The sequence below is a fragment of the Phoenix dactylifera genome, chromosome 12, assembly GCF_051530095.1.
Source record: "Phoenix dactylifera cultivar Ajwa chromosome 12, Ajwa_hap1_PhDact_Kaust_v1.1, whole genome shotgun sequence".
Classification (NCBI taxonomy): Eukaryota; Viridiplantae; Streptophyta; class Magnoliopsida; order Arecales; family Arecaceae; genus Phoenix; species Phoenix dactylifera.
This window is the reverse complement of record NC_143201.1, coordinates 6,804,447-6,826,779: the sequence shown is the minus strand read 5'-3', so window position 1 is coordinate 6,826,779 and position 22,333 is coordinate 6,804,447. Positions and strand designations below refer to the sequence as shown.

Here is a 22,333-nt window from a genome sequence, read left to right as displayed (position 1 = left end):
AGGCCCTTATGGGCCGTGCCGTGCTGGCCCGCGGGCCGTGCCGTGCTTGGCCCGCGGGCCTAGACCGGGCCGTGCCGGCCCAGGCCCGAAGCGGGCCGTGCCTGGCACGGCCCGCTGGCCAGGAACCTCTAGCCCAGCACGGCCCTATCAAAGGGGCCGTGCCAGGCACGGCCCGGCACTGTAGCTGGCGGGCCGTGCCGTGGCACGGCCCGCTTCGTGCCGTGGCACGGCCCGCTTCGTGCCGTGGCACGGCCCGCTTCGTGCCGTGCCGTGCCGGGCCGTGGGCGGCCCGGCCCAGTGCCCATCTCTAAACCCCACCCACGTTCGGTCTTAGGAACATAAGCAAGGATTGATAACGCCGGAAACGAGGCGAACCGACAGAACCACGCGTTTCCCTTTAAAACATCTATCTTCCTTTCTGAATTATGGAATCCACTGAAGGTTCCACGGAACCGTTTCCCACAGTGAAAAGCAGTAACCTACGAGGCCCCATTCTATTACCAATCCTACTCCTACCCTCATATTCCACTTGGCACATTACCATTCGATCGACACAGAATAGATGCGATTCCCGAGTTCATAATTGTGATCCGGAGTACCAATGCCTTTGCGTTATGTGGCAGGATAAGTTGTAGTACTTAGTTTGGGCCTCATTATATTTTCCAAGAACTATAAGCCATGCCCCGTTTGCTCAGGTGTCCTCCTCTCTGATTGACCGCTCGGGACCTCCCTCTCCCTCTTCCTCGCCTTATCTCTGAGAAAACAAAAATTTTTTTTAACCAATTTTAATTTATGCCCTCAGTAGCCCTCCTTCCCTCCCTCCGGCGGCGATGTAGAGAGTAGCCATGGAAGAAGTCTTCCGGTTTTGCTCCTGTAGCGGCCTCCAACTTCCTTCCAATCCCCAGTTCCTCCCCTCCCAAATTCCCAAAATCCCCACCTCTTCCCACAATGCCCCTCCCCGCCCCCGCTTCCCCCTCCCCGTCCGCGCCCTACGGCTCTCCCCTAAAACCCCCACCCCCCTTCCCGAAAAGCCCCCGAAACCCCCAACTCTTCCCGTTCTTCCCTCCCAACCCTCCTCTCCCTTCCATGAGAAGCTCCTCTACCTCGACTCCCTCGGCATCGACCTCTTCGCCGCCGTTGCTGCCCACCCTCCCGTCGCGGCCGTCCCCCTCGCCGACCTCCGCGCCACTGTCGACCTTCTCCTCTCCATTGGCCTCGCCGCCGGCGATCTCCGCCGCGTCTGCGGCATGTGCCCGGAGGTCCTCGCCGCCGGTCCCAAAGCCCTTACCCCCGTCCTCACCTTCCTCCTCCGCGAGGCTGGCGTACAGGGCCGCGACCTCCGTCGCGTCATCCACCGCCGGCCGCGGCTCCTCGTCTCCGACGTCGCCTGCCGGCTCCGCCCCACCCTTTACTTCCTCCAGATGCTTGGCATCACTGCCATCTCGAGGCACACCTCGCTGCTCTCTTGTAGCGTAGAAGAGAAGCTCCTCCCCCGGCTCGACTTCCTCCAGAGGGTTGGGTTCTCGCACCGGGACTCGAGGGTGATGGTGAGAAGGTTTCCTCAGCTCTTCTGCTACAGTATAAAGGAGAATCTCCAGCCCAAGATTGAATTTTTAGCGTCGGAAATGGGGAGGGATCTGAGGGAGCTGAAGGAATTCCCTCACTACTTCTCGTTCAGCTTGGATAACAGGATAAAGCCGAGGCATCGGGTGTGCAACGAGAAAGGTGTGTTCTTGCCGCTTCCTGCATTGTTGAGGCCGAGCGACGAGCAATTCGATGCTCGGCTGGAGGTATGTGTTAGTTCTTCCCCACCAATGAGAAGCTCACGACTGTGGCATGAGAGTTTGGATGAAAATTCTTAGCCTTTTCTGGTTAAAAAAGAAAATTTATTGAATTCCCATTCTTTGGGGTTTTAATTACCAAAAACCACAATGAGATTTCTCCGCTGTGTATACAGTTTACCTTTGTAGATTGAGGAATGTGCATTGCCTTATTTTCTTACAATAACCATAAAATATGCCAATTTCAGATGAACTTTTCTTTGATTTTTGATAAGATCAGGACATGCTTTTGTTTTTGATTAACCTGTCGGTTATGTTGAAATATTTACTGGTGGTTGGTTAACTAGTTTCTAAAGCTAATCATGCTTCATAATGATGCATGAACTCATATATTTATACATTCAAGTTCAAGATCTTGACTTTGATGTTGGTCTTCAAGGTTGTGGCGATGAACCATTACACTCTAAAGTTGCTTCCTCCAATTTGAAATAAGATGCTGTTCTAGGATTCCTGATTTCAAGCTTACATGGATTGATAGAGCATGAGAATGACAAACAATGAGCAATTTGGAAACTACCCTAGTTGCACAATCATCAATATTGCTTAAAGCTGAAAATGAATGCATACTTGTTATGAGATCTACTACTCTATTACTAAGTTTTCTACCCAAGAAACTGACAAGAGAGCCCCCTTCCTAGCATTTCTGTTCCTCTTAACAACAAAAGAAGAAGAGTGGACATCATGACGACCATAAACTTTGTCCAGATTATTGGGTTTTGGATCATTTTATAATATAGACTTTTTTTTTGTGGAGCAGTATGGTGGTATAATATGAACATTTTACAATAGGCTGTCAACCTGACATCTCCACCTACTTGATATAGGTTTAGGATTGTCACTCGCAGTGTTTTAGATAACGAGGGAGATCAAAAGTTACAGAAGGATCTTCCTTAAACTATCTTCATGATGGAGAGATAATTCATATATTAGCCAGTTGCTATGGGCCTAGATCAGGATTTTCCATACTTTTTACTCCTTCCAACATTTTAAATATGGACTGACTCCTAATATTCAGAATATGTGCTTTGTATGTTATTTGCCAATGTTGTGACATTGGTTAGGGAAACTAAAATGGAGCAAAAGAGTCTCTGTTATAGAAGTACAAATTAATGAAAAGCAACCAATTTTATAAAAGCCAAATTTGGTGGTACTGATGAAAGAGAAGAGGCTTCAGTCAGCAGGAAAAATTGATGGTTATGTTGTACCTGTTTATATTTCACCAGTGAAATACCATTGGGCTTCCAGATGAGGAGATATGGCTTTGATATGGAGTGGGCTGATGAAATGATGATGCATTCATAGGGTTATGTATCTTTGCATATTAACAAGGTTGTGCAGGGATTCTTTATAATTGTTTTTACTTAGTACAGCATGTGATACTAAGTGGCCCCTTTGTTCCAAGATCATCTAATGGAGGTAAGGACATTGAATAGTATGAATGACAGAAAAGAAGAAACAAAGAAAAGGGATAAACCGCTTAAAGATAGTATCACTGATCTTTGTAGGGTAGATATAAAAGAAAAAATTCTGAGTTTAATCGATCATCATTAATGGATGTTAGTGATGACCTGAAAAGGATGGAAATCATATTCTAGGACTACGTTCTGAGAAGTGAAGGGGAACTAAAGAAATCTGCAATGCTAGTGAAGAAAAAACCTTTTGTTATTACAGATTATGTATTAAATTAGAACGAATATCCCAGCAGGATCCTCAATCCATAGATGTGTCTGCAAATAGGTGGGGTATGGTTTGTAATTTTGAGTCGCACCTTGATGCTGAACCATACTTCAAATTTTTTGATGTGAATCTTTTTGAGACTGCTGGTCTTCATATGATGTAAGTATGAAAATTCGATTTTCATTGCTGATCAACTTATGATTTTCTGTTCAATTTTTCTTTATGAAACTAGAATATGTATGTACGTACATACATACATACATACGTGTGTATATATATATATATATGTATGTGTGGGTATGTGTATATAGATAGATAGATAAATAGATAGATATTGATACATACAGATATACATATATGGTTCCTAACTTTATAAGGGCATGTTTTTGCCTAAAAAATTTATAATTTGCTAAATCTTATGACATTGGCAATGTAAAGTTAATTTTCACCCATAGATTTGGACAAAAATGGGATCAAGCCATTAATCATAGATAGTAAGTGTTTGAAAAATTTTAAAAATCATACTAAAAGGTACATAACCTAGTTATAGTCCTGGCAGTCTGGGGGCTTAGGAGGGCAAACTAGGGACATACCTAACCTTCAATATTTTTTCCCACAAAGTGGTTTCCCTAGGATCTGAACCCGCACTACTGTGCTTATCAGTCCAAGTCTTTTAACATTATACCAAGTAATGACCCCTTAAAAGTCATTCTAGAAATATAAAAATTAAAAATAAAATTAATCAGTTCAAAAGTCTGTAAAGAATATAATGCCGTACATATAATCAGCTCATTTATAGCATCCCTAATGAAAAAAACGCCATTCCTTTTTATTCAAGATATCTATATACCAAGTATTAATTCAGTTATCGTGAGGAAACAGCTAAACAGCACCACTCATTCCCTATATTATGTTGCATGTATGTATGTTTTTTACATGATCAATTGTGCTCCTTTCAAAAGGAAAAAGTGTCTACTCTTTTCGATTCTGAAATCAATAAGGGATTTTAATCGAAGATTCACACTATTGATCATGTTCTATACTACTAAAAATTCCTAGAAACCAAAAGTCATATGTTTCAGTGGTTTCCAACATGTGCATCAAGCCGGTGCAAAAATAAATGGTTAAATAATATGAGACCATGTTTTGCTATGATTTAAGCATTAAGATCTATTTATTTTAAATTTATACATATTATAATATTTGTAGATCATTAACAATAAGATAGGCTTTAACTAAATACTTTATCATGTATTTCAGCACACCAACACAATAGAAATTGTCATCTTTGTTTTAGATGTCCCATTGTTAATTTTCGACTAGAAATTAGTAGATATCCTCACCTCTCGGGAGGAGCATAGTCCATCTCTCTGTGTGTGTGTGTGTATAACATCACATCAAATTATTGTAAAACTATACATATTTGCTTCTTGCTTTGAATTCCATAAACTCTGAAACTTCTTTCTTTCTTACTTTATAGAAGTTAAAAATGCTATGAGCTTACTGATTTTTGATGATTTAGGCTTAGTACTGATAAATAAGCAATATAGTCAAATAGATTATAGAAAATAGAAAATGGATTTTCGCAAAATCTAGTATATGCAAATAACATGATGAAGTTGGATGTTATAATTCAAATGATTGGGTAATCCATGTTATGGATCTAAATCTTTTGATCCTAATTGATCCCAATCAGAGGATGAAATCTGGAAGGTTTATGGCCATTTAGATCCAGATCATAAAATTCTGATTGTGTATCATAAGATCTTGAAACGATGAATATGACTGGTTTAGCAATCAGATTGCCACATGTTGAAGATATGCGAACCAGGTTTTCTGGTGATAGAGTGATATGGTTGTGCCAGCAAACTCTGCTGTTGCAAATTAGGGCATGTTATTTGAGGTGCAGATGAGTTCAAAAGGTCATGATGGTAAGTCTGAGGTTCAGAGAACTGTTGTTAATGAGGGTAGACTAATGTACTTTTGTCTCTGTTTGACAAGCAGTTTGATAAGGAACCTTGTCCTGACCCTTAAGAAGTGGGTTGCCTACTTATGGTTAGATGTCATATGCCATTGGTCATTGGACCTGCCTAATTTGATTGATTGATAGAAATGGTCCAAGTCACCTTGCCTACATATGCAGCAGCTGCTATAAGTGACTAGGGGATTCTTTACCCGGGGTACCAACTGGACAATGCCCATAACAAAGTCTTTCTGTACCAACTCTTTGTTCTGTTTTTGGTGACTTCTATTCTTTGTGAATGATTTGCAGCTTGGGGTTCAGAAGATAGGGCAAAACTAACCATGATAACTTTCGTTCTCATTTCATCCTATGTTTGAGAAATGACACATCTGAGCTTGGCATGATACTGCTGACAGAAATTTTGGTGCCAGCCGTAAACATGAGGTTGCTGAACCAAATTTGACAGCTAGGACATAAATCATCTGATGCCATCAGAACAGTGCTCAATTATCCAGTATCTGTGCATCGGTATTCCTTGCCTCATCTTTGTTCGATCATTTCTTGTGGACATGTTTTTCTTGTTATTAACCATAAATGACATGTATAAGTAGAACATTCTCTTGTAACCAGCATAAGTTGGGGTTTGATATGAAACTGCAAGGAAGCTCACAGCATATATGTGGTGGCATAAACCGGTTCCCCTTTAAAGTAGTCTGAATACAGCTCTCAATGATAATATGTACCATGAAACAAGTGATGCAATACTTGCATGTTCCTGCCCTCTTACAGATTTGCAAAATCATGAAAATTAAGTATATTGGCACATGTTCATTGGTTAAGCCCCCTCCATTAGGATTGTTGAAGGTGAATTTTGATAGGTATGTGCATCTTCTGGAGTTGTGATTTGTGGGTATAATTCCTTCTAGCTGAACTGATGAATGGAGGAATCCTCCTAGCTAAACTCAGGACTTGGAACAATATGAGGCATGTTATCAATCAACTGGTCCCTTGGAGGACATAGTTGAAGGTGATTCCATCACTATTGTCTTTTTCTTCTTCAGAAGACAAGGGGTTTCATGTTATATTTCACTCTTCATGCTCCCAATGGGAGAAATTAAGTAGAAAATTAGTTGGAATAGTTCAACTCCTCTATCAATAACAGGGTTGTTTGAATTCTACATGTTTCCAAGCTTTACCTATCGAGTTCTAATTGATGCTTCATACTACTTGTTTTAAAGCTTGTATACAATATACTTGAGGTTAACCCTTTCCAAGAAGAGGGGGGAAAAGATTTAGATGTATTTATGTGATGATACAATTTGAATCAATTTTGAGAAGAAAGGCATGTTGTGTGCTACCTCGTATAAATTATTTAGTTATTCAGAACTTGTTCGAAAAATCAAACGCCTTGCCTCAGTAGATTCCCACGGCCGAGAAACACGAACATGATTTGTAGGCGAGATAGTTGTTATTATATCAGCCAATGTAAAGTTCCAAACTACTAGTGATGGGCTCCAACCCTTACCTATATGTTGTATTTTCAGAAACCCTCTAAGTAAATTCTCTTTTGACTCTCTTATGTTGTTTCTCTGCTCCTCTTGCCTATCTAGACGGTTGTTCCTGTCACATATCTGAACGGCGGATGAGCCGATATCTCTAGTGACCCTATCAGCTCGGTGCATTGGTCGGACTGGTTTCCACCGATGCTTTGGTCCTTCAGAAAACTTGTTTCAAAAATCACTCAACGGGTGTAGAGCTCTTCCATTACTCTTGTCTAGCATGCAGAATGGTACAAGGCTCAAAGGAATTATATAAAAGTTAAAAGTAGTAAAATAAAAGCTATACTAAGTAATTCTAGCTAAAACTAATAAAATAAAAGAGAGAAAGAAAAGAAAATCCTTATCTCCTTGCACTAGAGCATCAACTAGGTCTATTCTCTGTTTTCCCTCATCCAGCTAGTACTGTTCGCTTTCATCCCCAATAGAAGCATTGCGGAAGATTGCGGAAATCCTAACCATAATAAAGAAATAAATAAACAAGTAAGCTTACTCCCTCCACTTTTGAATGCCCATATCCTATTACTTTTCTACCTGTTAATGCAGTTGTATTGGATCTTGACATCTTATGAAGCCTTCAACATGCTCTCCTTTTGTACTTCCTTGGAAATGAAATAGTGAATAGAAGAAACAACAACCCGGGATATATTCTCTTGGCTTCTATGGTTTAGAATTGCAACCATAACCAAAAGAATATAAATTTTGATAGAAGAAGTTTAAGGCTTTCAATTTGAAAGAAATGATGAACTTAGACAGCCATCCCCAATTTTTAATTTGACTGAGTAGCTAATAAGCGTTACTTCAATAAGCTATCGCTGATGCCAAATTAAAAAACCAAAGAGGCTTTTATTTCTGGAAGTGTTGGGGATAAATCTATAAAGTGCGTGATCTCAGAGACTTCTAATACTCACCTCCCAATCATCACTGATACATGTTCAATACTTTCAAAATCCGTAAGACAGAGCTACAAGATTGTATATCTAGTATGTGCAGAAGCTCTTTCCATCCAACATGAAATGCGAGATTGCAATTGAAGATGGGACATGGATGAGGCCACAGATTTGAATGAAATTTGTGGGACATGTTTGGAGCTATTATTTTTATCTTTTATTTTTAAAAAAATATTTTTAATCTTGAAAGAAATGAGAGAACCCTATAGGCAAAATCATACCAAAATTACATTGTATACTTGACTTAATGAGTTATTAGGCAAGGTCTGTTTTGAAAAAATAATAATAATAATAGGTAAATATAATGTCAAGTGCTCATATATTGTACATTAATGAAAGATTGGAAAACTTTTTTTTTTTTTTTGACGAACACAAGAGTCACTTCATATCTTATTTACAAGTGGAAATGACATCACCATTTGCATGTGTTTTGCCACTTATCAATCTTAATATCTGGTATCATGATTATTATTTTCAGATAAATTTATTATACTTCAATTAGTGCTCATATAGAGCAGAAAATCTGAACTTCTTGCAACTTGAAAGCTTGGTTTCATTGATTCCAGTTGTTCCCAAGAGACGCATAAAATAAAAAGTGAAGAGTCAAAGATTGTCTATGTTTGGCATAATGGCATGTGGTGAATATCAAGTAATCGATTGCAATAATTACTCTCATTTACATAATTTTCTGGCAATAGAAATTATCCCTAGAGAAATAAAAACTTTGATGGAATCTAAATTGTACGAAACCAAACCTAGTTTTAGACTGAGATCCGACCCGATTAAAAATTGGGTCGGGTCGGATTGGATCCATGGCTATAATTTTTAATCCAACGGATCATTAGGGTCGGGTCAGGTACATGTATAATCCGGACCCCACCCAAAAATTTTGGGTCCAATTCAGATCTGAGTCACGCGAAAGAATGATTGATCTCATTTCGCAATATGGACCATTGGATCTTAGTCCACACAAATCTCCAAGCACTCTAAACTCCTCCCTTCTTTTGGCTAAAAAACTCCTTCGTTGATGGCCCTCGAAGCACTCTGAATTTCTTTTATGCGAAAAAAACACCCTCAACCCCTCAGTCCCCTTCCGTGAGATCAGCAGCGCCTCTCCCTTTCTTGGTTGACAGAAAGCACCGCCCGAGAGCTAGCGAGAAAGAGAGCATACATACGGGGTAACCTGAGAACTCTTACGGCGGCGGTGAGAGACGATGTGGTGGAGGGCTTCTTCTCACCTCTAAACCCTCGGGCCCCATGGTGGCGATCCGTCTCCAAGTTCCTCTGCCGCTCCGCCCAAGATACTAGTAGAGCCAAGCCCTCGCCTCCATCACCACCTCGCCGTTTCGAAAGACCTCTCCTCTCCTCTCCTCGGAATCCGGTAGGTCCTCCTCTTCTAATCTCTTTTTTTTTTTTGCGAGGATTCAACCGTTTTGATTCGCCCATACTTGATCCAAAAAATAGAACGGGACTAATTTTAGGATCCAACCCCGTCCTGCGAGTCCTCCAATTTAGGCCGGGTTGGATCTAATTAGATACGATCGAGTCGAGTCATGGGTCAACTCAACCCAATTGTTGTGTTAATTTAAGATGAGGTTAAAACTTCACAGGCTGCATGAGTCAAAGCTTGGCACGATAAAATTAACCATTCTGCTTTAAGTATTACCAAGATCCATGCACAACTACCTGTAAATCCGCAGAAACATGTGGTCATGATCATGCTTTGACATCCTATCATTTATTTTTTGAAACCATATTTTTTAGTACACAGAAGAAAAGATCTGCCTTGGAACTCTCCAGATTTAGAGCCTTCCGACAGCCATCCCAATCTTTCTACAGAAGCATGCATCAAAGGTCCCAGCACCTTTACCGATGACACATCTTGCCATGAAAGGCACCATAGTTGCACTTATTGCAGACACCAAGACTGAAATTCGATCGAATAGGAATCAGATAGTAATATATTTATATTTATATTAATTTTATTTTGATATAGATATTAAGTGAATATAAAAATTTATATTTATATTTTATTTAAATAAATATGGATACAAAATAAAAACGAAACGGATAAAAAGATATAAATATTATTTGAATAATTAAATTCTATGATCACATAATTAAAAATATTACTAATTAGATGAAAAATTAAGTTAATAGCATATTAATACGATCATTTGTTTTTTTAAAAATTTATGAGTTTTATATATAATTAAATAGAATTATAAATATAATCAAATATTTTAATATAGATCGGATGGTTATCTATCCACACACACACACACACACATATATATATATATATATATATATATATATATTTACGGTACATATATATCGATACTGATATAGTTGAATGCTCAAATTTTTATTTATATCTGAATAGATTTGAATATAAAAATAAATTCGAATCGATATTATCTGATTTACTTTCATCCTTAGCGTATGAGTCAGAGTTGACATATTCTCCATCACACTTCTCGCACGAGCAACCCATGGCAATCCTTGGCTGCTTCTGGTAGCCATGATCCTTCAATGCTATTTGTCAAGCTTCTGCATAGCACAAATATTGTCACACCAGCCGTCACTCAATCTATAACAATATAGATTTGCCGTGAGCACAAAACAAACAGATGTAAAGCCAAATTGAAACCAAGTAGTAACATGTTTTGCGTTAGAACAGCATAATAAGTTTCTTCTATTGATACTCGGATAGGAATAATCATTAGACTGCATTTGAATGTTAGTACTATTAGACAATTAAAACTTGAGGTAGAAAAGCAAAATATCCAGATACAGGTTATGATACTGCATCCTTGAACTGATAATTAATGTTAAATCCTTCTTGAGCAAGGAACAAATATATAACAAGAAACATGTTCATAAACAATATACTCATCAATCTGGTGTCCTCAAATGCATATATTCTACCCAAAGAGTTATCATCAGCACCATAGTCAATTTAAACTCATTATCGAAGTAGCAGGTGTTAGACTTAAACATAGTACCATGTAGGGCACGATGCGTAGGAGTGGCAATAGGGTCGGGTCGGATTATAAACGGGTCAAGTTGGGTCAAAATCTTATCAATCCAAAACTGACCTGCTTATTAAATGGGTCAAAAATTCAAATCTGACTCCAACTTGTTTATTAAATAGATAACCCAATCCGTTCCACATAACCCATTTATTAAACAAATCAACTTAGGCTAAACGGGTTAGATGGGTTTTTAATAGATTAAGCGGGTCCAGTTAAAAGAGTTAAAAACGGATTAAATAGATTTCAAACAGATTAAACATATTTTAAACAGGTTAAATAGATTAAATCATAATCTGACCCAAATATTAAATAGGTCAAAATGAGTTGAATAGATTAAAAGTTTAAACATGAATCCAATCTATTTAAACAGATTGATATCCAAACTTATTTATGTCAAATCTAAATCTACTTGAAGCATATCATTTGTGGATCGAGTGATAATGATCAGCAAGTAAAAATTGTAAGTATAAATGTTGGCGCTGTAAACCACCAAATAGCCTTTCAAAACATCATTGTCTAAATGGTACAGTGGTTAGGACTCCTCCTCAGATGTCTTTAGCAATGTTAAATGCTTTGCTCCCCATCTGCTATAAAAATAGACCATCATCACTTTCAGGTCAGTTTCTCGAACATTGATGCAGTTATTTTGCAGATAGGGGCGTCGGCATTTTGGGTTGGGGTTAGGTTTGGGCATAGCTTTACCCAAATGAAAAATACATGTGTTGCTGGAAATTAGATCCGGGGGCAGTCGTCGGCTGAGAGGGCAGAGCTCCGGCGAGAACTAGCTGGCGGCGATCCGTCGGCGGGTGGCGTCCTCCGTAGGGCTTGCAAAAAAGCCGATGGCCGGGGCTTCCGGCGCCGGCCCTCCGATGCTCAAGTCAAAGAGGGCAAATATGAGGAGGGAGAGAAGAATATCTCAAGAGTTTCCGAGTTTTTTTCTAACCCCCTTTCCCGGAGGAGGGGTTTTCCTTTTATAGAGGGATGTAGGTATACGTGTGATATGACGGGGCATTAATGCATCGCCGTAAGAGATCAGTCCAGAACCTGAGTTGCCATGGAGAGCTTGAGGTCCGTGAATGGCATGCATTGATTGTTGGGTGAGTCAGAGGTCTACGGAGGTCATGCGCGTTAATTGTTGAGTAAGCCGGAGGTCTGCAGAGGCCATGCGCATTAATTGTTGAGTAAGCCGGAGGTCTGCAGAGGCCATGCGCATTAATTGTTGAGTAAGCCGGAGGTCTGTAGAGGCCATGCGCATTAATTGTTGAGTAAGCCGCTCAAGACGTGGTCCCAAATCGGGTCATAGGAGGATGTGACCATAGCGGGCAGTCGGCGAGGCTCGGCTTCCAGGATCGGATGCCTTCCAAGATCGGGCGCTTTCTAGGTCGGACGCCTTCCAGGTCGGGCGCCCTCCAGGTCGGGCGCCTTCCAGGTCGGGCGCCTCCGACCACATGCTGGCGGCCTGCTTGCGCTTTCTAGGTCGGATGCCTTCCAGGCCGGGTGCCTTCTAGGTCGGGCGCCCTCCAGGTCGGGCGCCTCCGACCACGTGCTGGCGGCCTGCTCACGTGCTTTGGAGTGATTTATTTTTCCAACAACATGTGTCAGATCTAAACATAAATACAAACCCAATTAAAACCCTATACCTGTTCCAATATTAGACCCAAAAAAAATCAAGTATTGTGTTGCTTTTAGGCGTAAATCGAGTATTTAACAATTTATTTTGCTACAAGTTTGTCCTTTCAAATTGTCTAGTGTATCCAAAATACAAAATGCGAAACATTCAAAAGTTAATGACATAAAAAAATTTTACCTCAAAGAATACATCTCAGTTATTATTTTTGTGACCTAAACATCCATGCAACCACAAAAAAAAAACATGTAGGAGAAAAAAATTTTACAATAATCAATCTCAGTATAAGTGTTAGATCCTCTGTTACTTAGGAGAATATGTACATTATCTTTATCATAAAAACTCAAATTGATTCTAAATTAAGATATCATGCAGATGATGTCATATTATTGCACCTTTATGATTAAAGAGAAAATCTTGTTGACTCTTTAACAAGGAAGTCCGAAGTTAATATATGATTCATTGATGGTGATTGGTCTTGATCCGGTCACGGAGTAGAAAAGAAATATTTTCAAACCTTTAACTCAAATCTCTTAAAAAAATCAAAAAAAATAAATAATAGTATCCAAGTTTCCTTTTTTTTATCAATAAATAATAAACTTAGAAACATAGCATCTATTTGTAATAGTGAGATCCGTTTTTACATAATTCGGGTTGGATTACACTTCTAGTTCTAATAGGACATAGCTTTCCCAAAATAGAAATGGCTATTAGAAATAAATATGAAAAAACTAGAATTATATATGAGGTAGATCTTGACTTCTACATCGACTTTACTTTCAGTCGCTTCTTTTAATGTTCAAAATTAAAAAAATATATAAAATCTTTTCCAAAAAAAAATTCGGTTTGATTGATCTATTTCGTAGTCCAAATAATAGAATTTAGGCCATACTTTTAAGGGTGTCTCCACATCATAAAGCTCGAAAATTATCCGATTTGACAGAAAAGATTATCTCAAACAAGTAATATATAGTCAAATTATGGCTTCTAGAAGTTTAGCATATGAATTGGCTTTCTGATATATATGGTGGACATTGCTCCTAGATCTTGTCCAATCCTTTCCATATTAACTAAAGTGATCCGCATTGAGTCTGATGATTCTCTCCTCTTTGACGCACCCCTAAGGCCTTCCTATTCCTCATTGTTTTTCTTCTTCCACCGTACCTGTAATTTTGAACTTTAGTATTAGTTGAAGGTCTCCTACAGCAACGCTACTACTACCCCCTGTAGCCCGACCTCCTCCTTCAAACCCTTCTCACCCCCTCCGTCCTAACCCTATTCAAAAACAAGCTGTTAAACCAATGATCTATTACTTGTTCCTGAACCTATACATTTTCTTTGATATTTGCTTTGTTTTATGCATGGATCTCTCGTGGCGTTGCTTGTCATTATCTTTAGACCAACTACGTTATGACCTGATCCTTGATTATTATATTTCATCTAACATATCGTGATGAATATGTGATGTAGGTTGAATATTTCACGCTGTCAAACCGACCTGTTTTATAATATTATATCATTATTGCAGTTACAATTCAATACAACTCCAAAGCCTAATACTATATATGAAACATAACAATTATATGTAACTTTCGTTATTCTTCTTTCCAAGAATTATTTTCGGTTTAACATGGCACCAAATATTTGCGATACCAAATCCCCCATCGCGTATGTGACATCCCACCTCCCGTGCACAAGGGAAGGACAAAAGCGAGCATGTGGACCCTCGTAATTACTTGATACCGATTTCAAGTATTCGTGCTTAGTTCCTTCTCACACGAGCCGCTCCCCTTGTCATTAACTGTGTTCGGTTGGCTGCTGGCCCTCTCATGCGTTGTTTTTTTTCTTTTCTTTTGAAAACGACTACCTTGCGAAATCTTTCAATAGATAATCCAATCATATCAATTTTCAAAATATCTCTAGATATTCTCTTACAATAGAAAAAATTCTCTTACCGATTTATAAGCTCTTTTTCAGATCTTTCGTACGTCACAATCTCAAAGCACTTCAACGTTTTTTTTAATCCAATTGTATGGATCTCAAAACGGCTAATTAGCCTATTATACTATCCAATAATTTAGAGTGCGAAAGAAGATGAGCTATACTTCCGCGAAGGATACAATCTGAAGTTGTATAAAAAAAATCCGAACCCTTCTTTCTCTCGCCCGTTGGTTGCTAACGAGCCCATGGCGGCGGCGGTGGTGGTATCCTCGGCAATCCACTGAATCATGATCACCGCGAGCGCATTTACGGCACCTAGAAATAAACAGCTCGCCAGTGGTCTCTGCGTCGCTGCCACGTCACAGCTGTCGCCAACGTGCTCGCGGTGCTCTCCCTCTAACGGCTATCGCCCGTCAGGACGTCCGGTGCCCCACTCTGGGGCTCTTTCCGCACGTTTTTTCACGTACCGTGGCCCCATAGTTTTTTCACACCAACTGTGTCCGAGGGCACCTACCAAAATTAGAAAAAAAAGAACGTACATTCATCTACTTAAAAACATTTTTCTATATAATATGCCGCGTAGGGGATGACTCCATCTGCTGCATTATTAAAAGGCTTGAAAAGAGTCGGCACTCTCCAAATATCTTGAAGAAATAGATGCGGATCATCACAAACAAGCTGCCCTAAAATCCACTTAATCATCATGATGGAGCCTTCTTCCGAGTCAATGCTATCCGTCTTGCTTGCATAATTTCATCAGACCAATGAGAAACCGGACGTCCGTCAAGACGTCCGTCGACAGTCCCATTAAGTGACGGTGCCCCGCTCTAGGGCTGTTCCCGCACGTTTTTCCCGGTCTTCACGTACCGAAGGAACATCGTCCTCTCCCCACACCGTTCGACGAGCAACAGACCAATGAGAAACCGGACACCCGCTAAGGGTGGTCCGTAAAAAAAAAAGCCTGCATCATAAACCGCAGCCAATCAACCGTTATAAGAAGATCGAACGGTCTGAACCAACGGACATGAATAAACGGAACGCATCGCCGGTACAGCACTTGCGCATAACGTGTTCCTGACTTGCTCGTTCGCCGTGGGACCCATCATCTGCTGCACCCTTCTTCTTGCTCTCTTCCTCTACAAACCCACCAAGCAAAGAATACTTGCTTACCGGCTATAATATTATCTCCTCTTTCGGTTTTCTATCTTTCGGTTCCGATGGCTCCTCCACTTTCTATCCTCCTCTCTCTCTTATTCTCCTGCTCGCTCTTCTTTCCTCTCTCCTCCTCCTCGTCTTCTCCAGGCCCCGTGTCTCTCCCACTCCACCGCCTCTCCCTCCTTCCCCACCCGGAGCCGTTCCAGAGGCTCGCGGGGCTCGCGAACGCCTCCGTGTTCCGCGCCTCCCTCCTCAAAAATCCCAAAACTGCCACTCACCCCGCCCGCGCCTCGCTGTTCCCCCACTCCTACGGCGGCTACTCCCTCACGCTCGCTTTCGGTACCCCTACCCAGAAAATCCCCCTCCTCCTGGACACCGGCAGCCAGCTCACCTGGATCCCCTGCACGGCGTCCTACCAATGCCGCCGCTGCGCCTCCCTGGCCTATCCCGCCGGCCCCACCGCCGCCTTCCTCCCCAAGCCCTCCTCCTCCGCCCGCCTCATCGGATGCCGGAACCCCAAGTGCTCCTGGATCCACTCGCCGGAGCTCCTCTCCCGCTGCAAGGACTGCCCCTCCTCCACCAATAATTCCTCCTCCTCTGGCTGCCCCGTGGTTTGCCCGCCCTATGTTTTCATCTACGGATCCGGCTCCACCGCCGGCGTCCTCCTTTCCGAGACCCTCTCCCTCCCCGGCCGCACCGTCACCGACTTCGCCGTTGGCTGCTCTGTCTACTCCGACGGCCAGCCTGCCGGCGGCATCGCCGGATTCGGCCGCGGCGCCCCCTCCATCCCCGCCCAGCTCGGCCTCAAGCGCTTCTCCTACTGCCTCATCTCCCGTCGCTTCGACGACGACGCCGCCGAGAGAGGCTCCGTCGTCCTCGACGGCGCCCGCGACTCCAGCGCCGACGCCGTCTCCTTCACCCCTTTCCTCAAAAACCCCTCCCCCTCGCCCTCCGCCGCCGACCTATCGGCCTTCTCCGTCTACTACTACGTGGGGCTCCGCAAGATCACCGTCGGCGGGAAGAAGGTCAAGATCCCGTACTCGACGCTCGTCCCGGGGCCCGACGGCAACGGCGGCACGATCGTGGACTCCGGCACTACCTTCACCTACATGGAGCCGGCGGTGTTGGAGCCCGTGGCCGCGGCGTTCACGGATCGGCTGGCCGGGCGGTTGAACCGGTCTACCACCGTGGAGCGGCAGACGGGGTTGCGCCCCTGCTTCGCGGTGCCGCCGGTGGCGGCAGCGAAGAAGCTGGAACTGCCGGAGATGGTGCTCCACTTCAAGGGCGGAGCGGAGATGCGGCTTCCGGTAGAGAACTACTTCGCCTTCGTCGGGGAGTCGCGGGAGGCGGCGGCGGTCTGCCTCACCGTCGTCTCTGACGGCGGCGTCGCCGGCGGTCCGGCGATCATTTTGGGGAGTTTTCAGCAGCAGAATTACTACATGGTTTACGATTTGCAGAGGGAGCGCTTGGGGTTCCGGCGGCAGTCGTGTATCGGCTCGTAGCTCTTTTCGGATTCGGAACGGCGAGATTAACTGCCAAAAGGGTTGATTAATTAAAATATTAACCTTAATTATTAAATAATGATATCTGTGAGACTTGTATGGAAAAAGGTTGGAATAAACTTGTTCTGGAATTGTTTAATTGTTGGGAATTCAAAGAAGGATCAGGGCCATCGAGTTGGAATCGGATGGCTCTGATCTGTTGGCTTGGTTTGAGTAAAGGTGGCTCTTTTTTTTTGCTTATTTGGGTAACAGAGTAAAGGTGGCTTTGATGGCAGGACAGGTTTAGTGGCCGGTGGGTGGCGATCGCCATTTGAGCTTTTTCTTTTGGGATGCTTTTTAAAGCTAATGTCCAACCTTTGGAAAAGAAGGTTGGCTTTCTACTAGGCTATATGGCCACAAAGATGCTTTTATGATTTTAGTTTGGAACCTGGGGTTGCTAATTGTGCAAGCCATTCATGGGCAGCCCATGTTTGGCTCTGTATGGGTTGGGATCAGACTTCATCCTCTTCTCTTCTGAGTTGCGCTATTGTTGCACTTTTTGTTCTCATTTGATATTTTCATATATATATATATATATATATATATAAAACTGATTGGATGGTATCTTATGTGGCCAATCAGACAGGATCAATATTATGGAATTCTAGGACACATATCTTCTAGTTTCATTGTTACATATTTGTTTGCCGATTCTTGTGGATATACTTATACTTATTTAATTTAATTTATCTATTTTACCAAAAAATTCAAGAGCTCATTTAGTTCACTAGTACGTAGCTCGGCATGACTTAGCTATGGATGTGAATAATTTTTACCATTTATTAGTAAAACTTTGCTAATTTAATTATCAAATTTTGTGCCATATGTTTAATTTCATATTGAATTCATATTATGTTGGTGAGATTCCATGCTTTGTGGTGTTTCATGCCTCAGGAATACTAATGCCACTTCCGTTTAAGTTAAATATTTTACTTATATTAGTTGCTACCTTGTTAGAAAGATGCACAGGATAAGTGCACCTCTCGAGATAGGATGTGTATTTATTGAATGAAATAATTTGTAAACTTGGATTGGAGGGTTGCAGCTGTTGATAAAACCTCTCTCAAAGTCCCATCAACATGTTACATGTCAAAAAAAAATTATTTTGTATAGTTTTGTTTGATAATGTTAGTGTTTTATGAATCAAAAGGTTAAAGTTTCAGATGGTAAACCATGTTTTAACAACGAAAATTAACTCAAAACATTCACGCTCGTGCGACTTTGGTCTTCCAGCTCATCATTGTTCAAAATTATAGCCTTTATAAGTTTTGGAGTGTATTTTTTATGTTATACAATCCAAAACATGTATCTCCTCAAAGGTTGGCAGCGTTTGGATGAAAAAAAATTTATTGAATGAAAAAGCCAGTAGGACAATAACGTTACTATCAATTCATTAGCATCCGTTATTTTCTTCTATGATGCTATCCCAACAACAATTCAAACAATCATTATGTAAGTATTAAACAATTTCAAATCATGTCGAATGGGACAAATAACCATTTTTACGGTTATTAAAATATTTAATAATGTTTTCGGTGCTGGGCATTTATGTGGAAAATGAAGTTATCAAAATTCCGGACTTATTTGTAAAATTAATGAGCTGAAATTGGCAGCCTTAGCCGACTTGAACCCGTAGCTCTTTTTGGAAGAAGCTATGATGGAAGATTGCGATTGCAATCCTCTTCGGCTTTTCAGGCACGACGGGTGGACGGGTGTAGAGGCGCTGCGGACGTTTTGCGGCTACCCTGCTATTGTTTGCAGTAGCCTTGCAGCCACTTAAGCGGCCGCCGATCACACTCAACCTCGGCGATTCTCACGAGGCGAGCCTTAAGGTTTATTGGTCTCTAGCAATTTTTTACACAGGCTGTTTATCAGCAAATGAGCTTTTTCTCAAAATTAAACAGATTAGTTTTAAGCTTGGTCGATAACAATTTGCAATCAGATTAGGAATGGCTTGGTTATTGGAGCCTTTGCCTTTGTCACCCTTGTCTAAACTATTGGATGATGTCCAACGATGGAGGGACATCAAGGACTCTCCCTTTTTTTTAACTGATATTTTTCTCCTTTCTCCTACCTCATAAAGGCTCCCTTTCTATGTCAAATTATAAAGACCAAGAAGCCTCCCTTTTTTTTTAAACTTTACGAGAACAACTAGATCAGAATGAATGGTTATATATATATGGTTCCTACGTGTCTGCCGCAGTAGCTTTACTTAGATTGGGCTTGCCTTCTCCGGTATTTCAAAGAAGACATAGATTAAGAAGACAGCATGGGACGCAGGTTGCATACTTTTGGCTGCGTATTTCATCCCAATCTACAAGCTCGAAGCTAGTAGTGTATGTTTGCTGGGACATACAGTGGAGTGTGTGCTGGCATGAGCAGATCTTCGCACTAGAAAACAACTAGTTGTATTGGACCATACGGAACAGCAATAACAAGCCTTACCTACTCCTGTGCTAATGCACTGCACATTGGCCTACAATATATAGCACCTGCACAATCGAAGGAACATGACTTGTTATTAGGGTTTGCATATTTACTCACATGGAAGGGATGGTGAGTAGAACAATTGATGAAATCTTTTATATTTTGATCATTATATATTTTAAAATATATAAAATCATGCATGCTTTATCAATTATCTTAGTGTTGCTGGAATTTGGACCCGGGGGCGGCCGTCGGCTGAGAAGGAGGGAGCTCTGGCAAGAGATGGCGGGTGGTGGTCTGTCGGCGAGCGGCATCCTCCGGGGACCTGCAAAAAGCCGGTGGCCGAGGTTTCCGGCGCCGGCCCTCCGATACTTAAGTCAGAGGGGGCAAGTGTATGGAGTGAGAAAAAATATATCCCAGAGTTTCAGAGTTCAACTCTTTCTAAGAGGGAGAGGTTTTCCTTTTATAGGAGGGATACAGGATTACCTGTGATGTGACCGGACGAATTAAATGAGTTACCGTCATATGATTGAGTGTGGTCATTTGAATTAATGCGTTGTCGTGGAGGACGGGACTGGAGCTAATGAGTTGTTGTGGGTGACCGGACGTAGTTGAGTGAGTCGATGAGTTGCCGTGGATGACCTGAAATTTTGAGTAACCTGGAGATCCGTAGAGACCATGCGCATTAATTGTTGACAGTCGTAGCAGGGTATGGTCCCTAGTTGATATGTCGTGGCGTGGCCGGCAAGCAAAGCACGGTACGATGAGACTGCTGCAGGGCATGGCCGCAGCATGTGGACGACGAGGTCGGTCTTCTGAGCTCGGTCTACATGAGCTCGGCTCGGTTTTCTGAGCTCGGCTCAGCCTGCATGAGCTCGGCTCGACCTTCTGAGCTCGGCTTGCATGAGCTCGGCTCGGCCTGCATAAGCTCGGCTCGGCCTTCTGAGCTCGGATTGCATGACCTCGGCTCGGTCCTCTGAGCTCGGCTTGCTGTCGGATTTGGGTGCTTTAATTGTATTTGTGGGGTGGTCCATTTTTCCCCCAACACTACCCTCCGACTTCCAAGTTCGAGCTGCTTTTTGGCTCGAGCGAAGAAAGTAGTCCAGTCGTCGATCATCCTGTAATATAGCCAAATATCTATGGAGATGTACGTGCCAAGTAGGGTGTACCTCTTATGCAATTGGAGCTAAGTGCTTCAGGTCGACTCAGCGGCCTTCTTTGGCTTGTGGTCGACTCAGCAGGGTGCCTCCACTCAGATTGGGGCGTGTTGGAGATGTAGATATCCGGAGACGACGGACTTTGTCCGTTGGCGACCGTGCGCCCCCACTCAGATCGGGGCGACGTTGGAGATGTAGATATCTGGAGACGACGAACCTTGTCCGTTGGCGACTGTGCACCCCCACTCAGATCGGGGCGACATTGGAGATGCAGATATCCAGAGACGACGGACCTTGTCCGTTGGCGACCGTGCGCCCCCACTCAAATCTGGACGACGTTGGAGATGTAGATATCCGGAGACGACGGACTTTGTCCGTTGGCGACCGTGCGCCCCCACTCAGATCGGGGCGACGTTGGAGATGTAGATTTTTGCAGGTCAGCTTTTGCCTTCTCCGACCTGGGAATATATTGAATATTGAAATTATTTAAAGCCGAAGTGACGTCTCGTACCTTTTGGAGGCATTTTGACGGCTCCCGAGCTTTGAAGTCCCTCAAATTTTGGCCTTGGGGGGCAGGCATTGAGTTCTGGGCTGCGCCACTGCCCCCCAAGGCCACAGAGTCGTCGACATGCAGTATATAGGAGCTATATTGAAAGAGTCTTCTTCTCCATGTTAAGCTCGGCCAGCGGAGAACTGCACGAGGGGGTGGCAGATAGGGACCGTAGCTCGGAGAGCACCTGGTCGGCCAATAATAATGTTGAAGGCCGAGCCGACCTGGACTACGAGAAAATTTAGCTTCACAGTACTCTCTCGGGGCGCGTGTGCAGCCGTGATTAGCAGGCCAATAACCCCTTTCGCTGGTACGGGACCTTCTGTGAAGCCGGCCAGAGGGTTGCTCATCTTCTCTAGTTGTTTTACAACCATTGTAAGGCATCAAGAAACAAGATGTCCGTAGTGCTCAAAAATTTGTCAAACCTAAGCTCGATTTGTTTATTGAATAGGTAATCTGACTCAGCCCACACAACTCGTTTGCTAAATGGATTGAATTAGGTTAAATAAATTAAATGTGTTAAGGAGATTTTTAATATGTTAAATGGTTTTAAATAGATTAAGTAGGTCGTTTTAAATGAGAAAGAAGTAGGTTGAGTAGATTATAGGTTAAATGAGTCTTAAAAAAGCTAAACGAGTCAAAAGTCTAAATAGGAGCCCGACCTATTAAACTAGTCTAAATAAGTTAAGCTAGTTATGATTGGCACCCATTTATACCGAATCTAAACCTACTTAAAGCTAGTCAGTTGTGGGTTGGGTCATAATTGCCACTCATAATATTAGAATCATAGTTAGATCTCTCTCTCTCTCCTTCCTAGAGGTGGAGTTTTTCTATACAAAGATGGAGGCTTTCTATGCAAAAGGATTTAGAGTTATATATATATATATATATATATATATATATATATATA

At 42.2% G+C, this 22,333-nt stretch overlaps 2 protein-coding genes across 3 annotated transcripts; both read left to right on the top strand.

Moving 5' to 3' along the window:
* The first annotated feature begins 671 nt into the window (after positions 1-671).
* Positions 672-6,226, top strand: EMB3114 (Mitochondrial transcription termination factor family protein). 2 transcript variants are annotated; one of them, XM_026807170.4, is made up of 2 exons: positions 672-1,790; positions 5,898-6,226. In XM_026807170.4, exons 1-2 carry the CDS (start codon positions 846-848, stop codon positions 5,916-5,918), a joined length of 966 nt encoding a protein of 321 aa, XP_026662971.3. In that variant the 5' UTR covers positions 672-845; the 3' UTR covers positions 5,919-6,226. The 2 variants fall into 2 exon arrangements, with proteins under 2 accessions (XP_026662971.3, XP_008798869.3); XM_008800647.6 differs by having other exon boundaries at positions 5,791-6,226.
* Positions 6,227-15,744: 9,518 nt separating this feature from the next.
* LOC103713641 (Eukaryotic aspartyl protease family protein) lies at positions 15,745-17,389 on the top strand. Its single transcript, XM_008800644.6, has one exon. The coding sequence runs from the start codon at positions 15,811-15,813 to the stop codon at positions 17,248-17,250; it is 1,440 nt and encodes a 479-aa protein (XP_008798866.4). The 5' UTR covers positions 15,745-15,810; the 3' UTR covers positions 17,251-17,389.
* Positions 17,390-22,333: the final 4,944 nt, after the last annotated feature.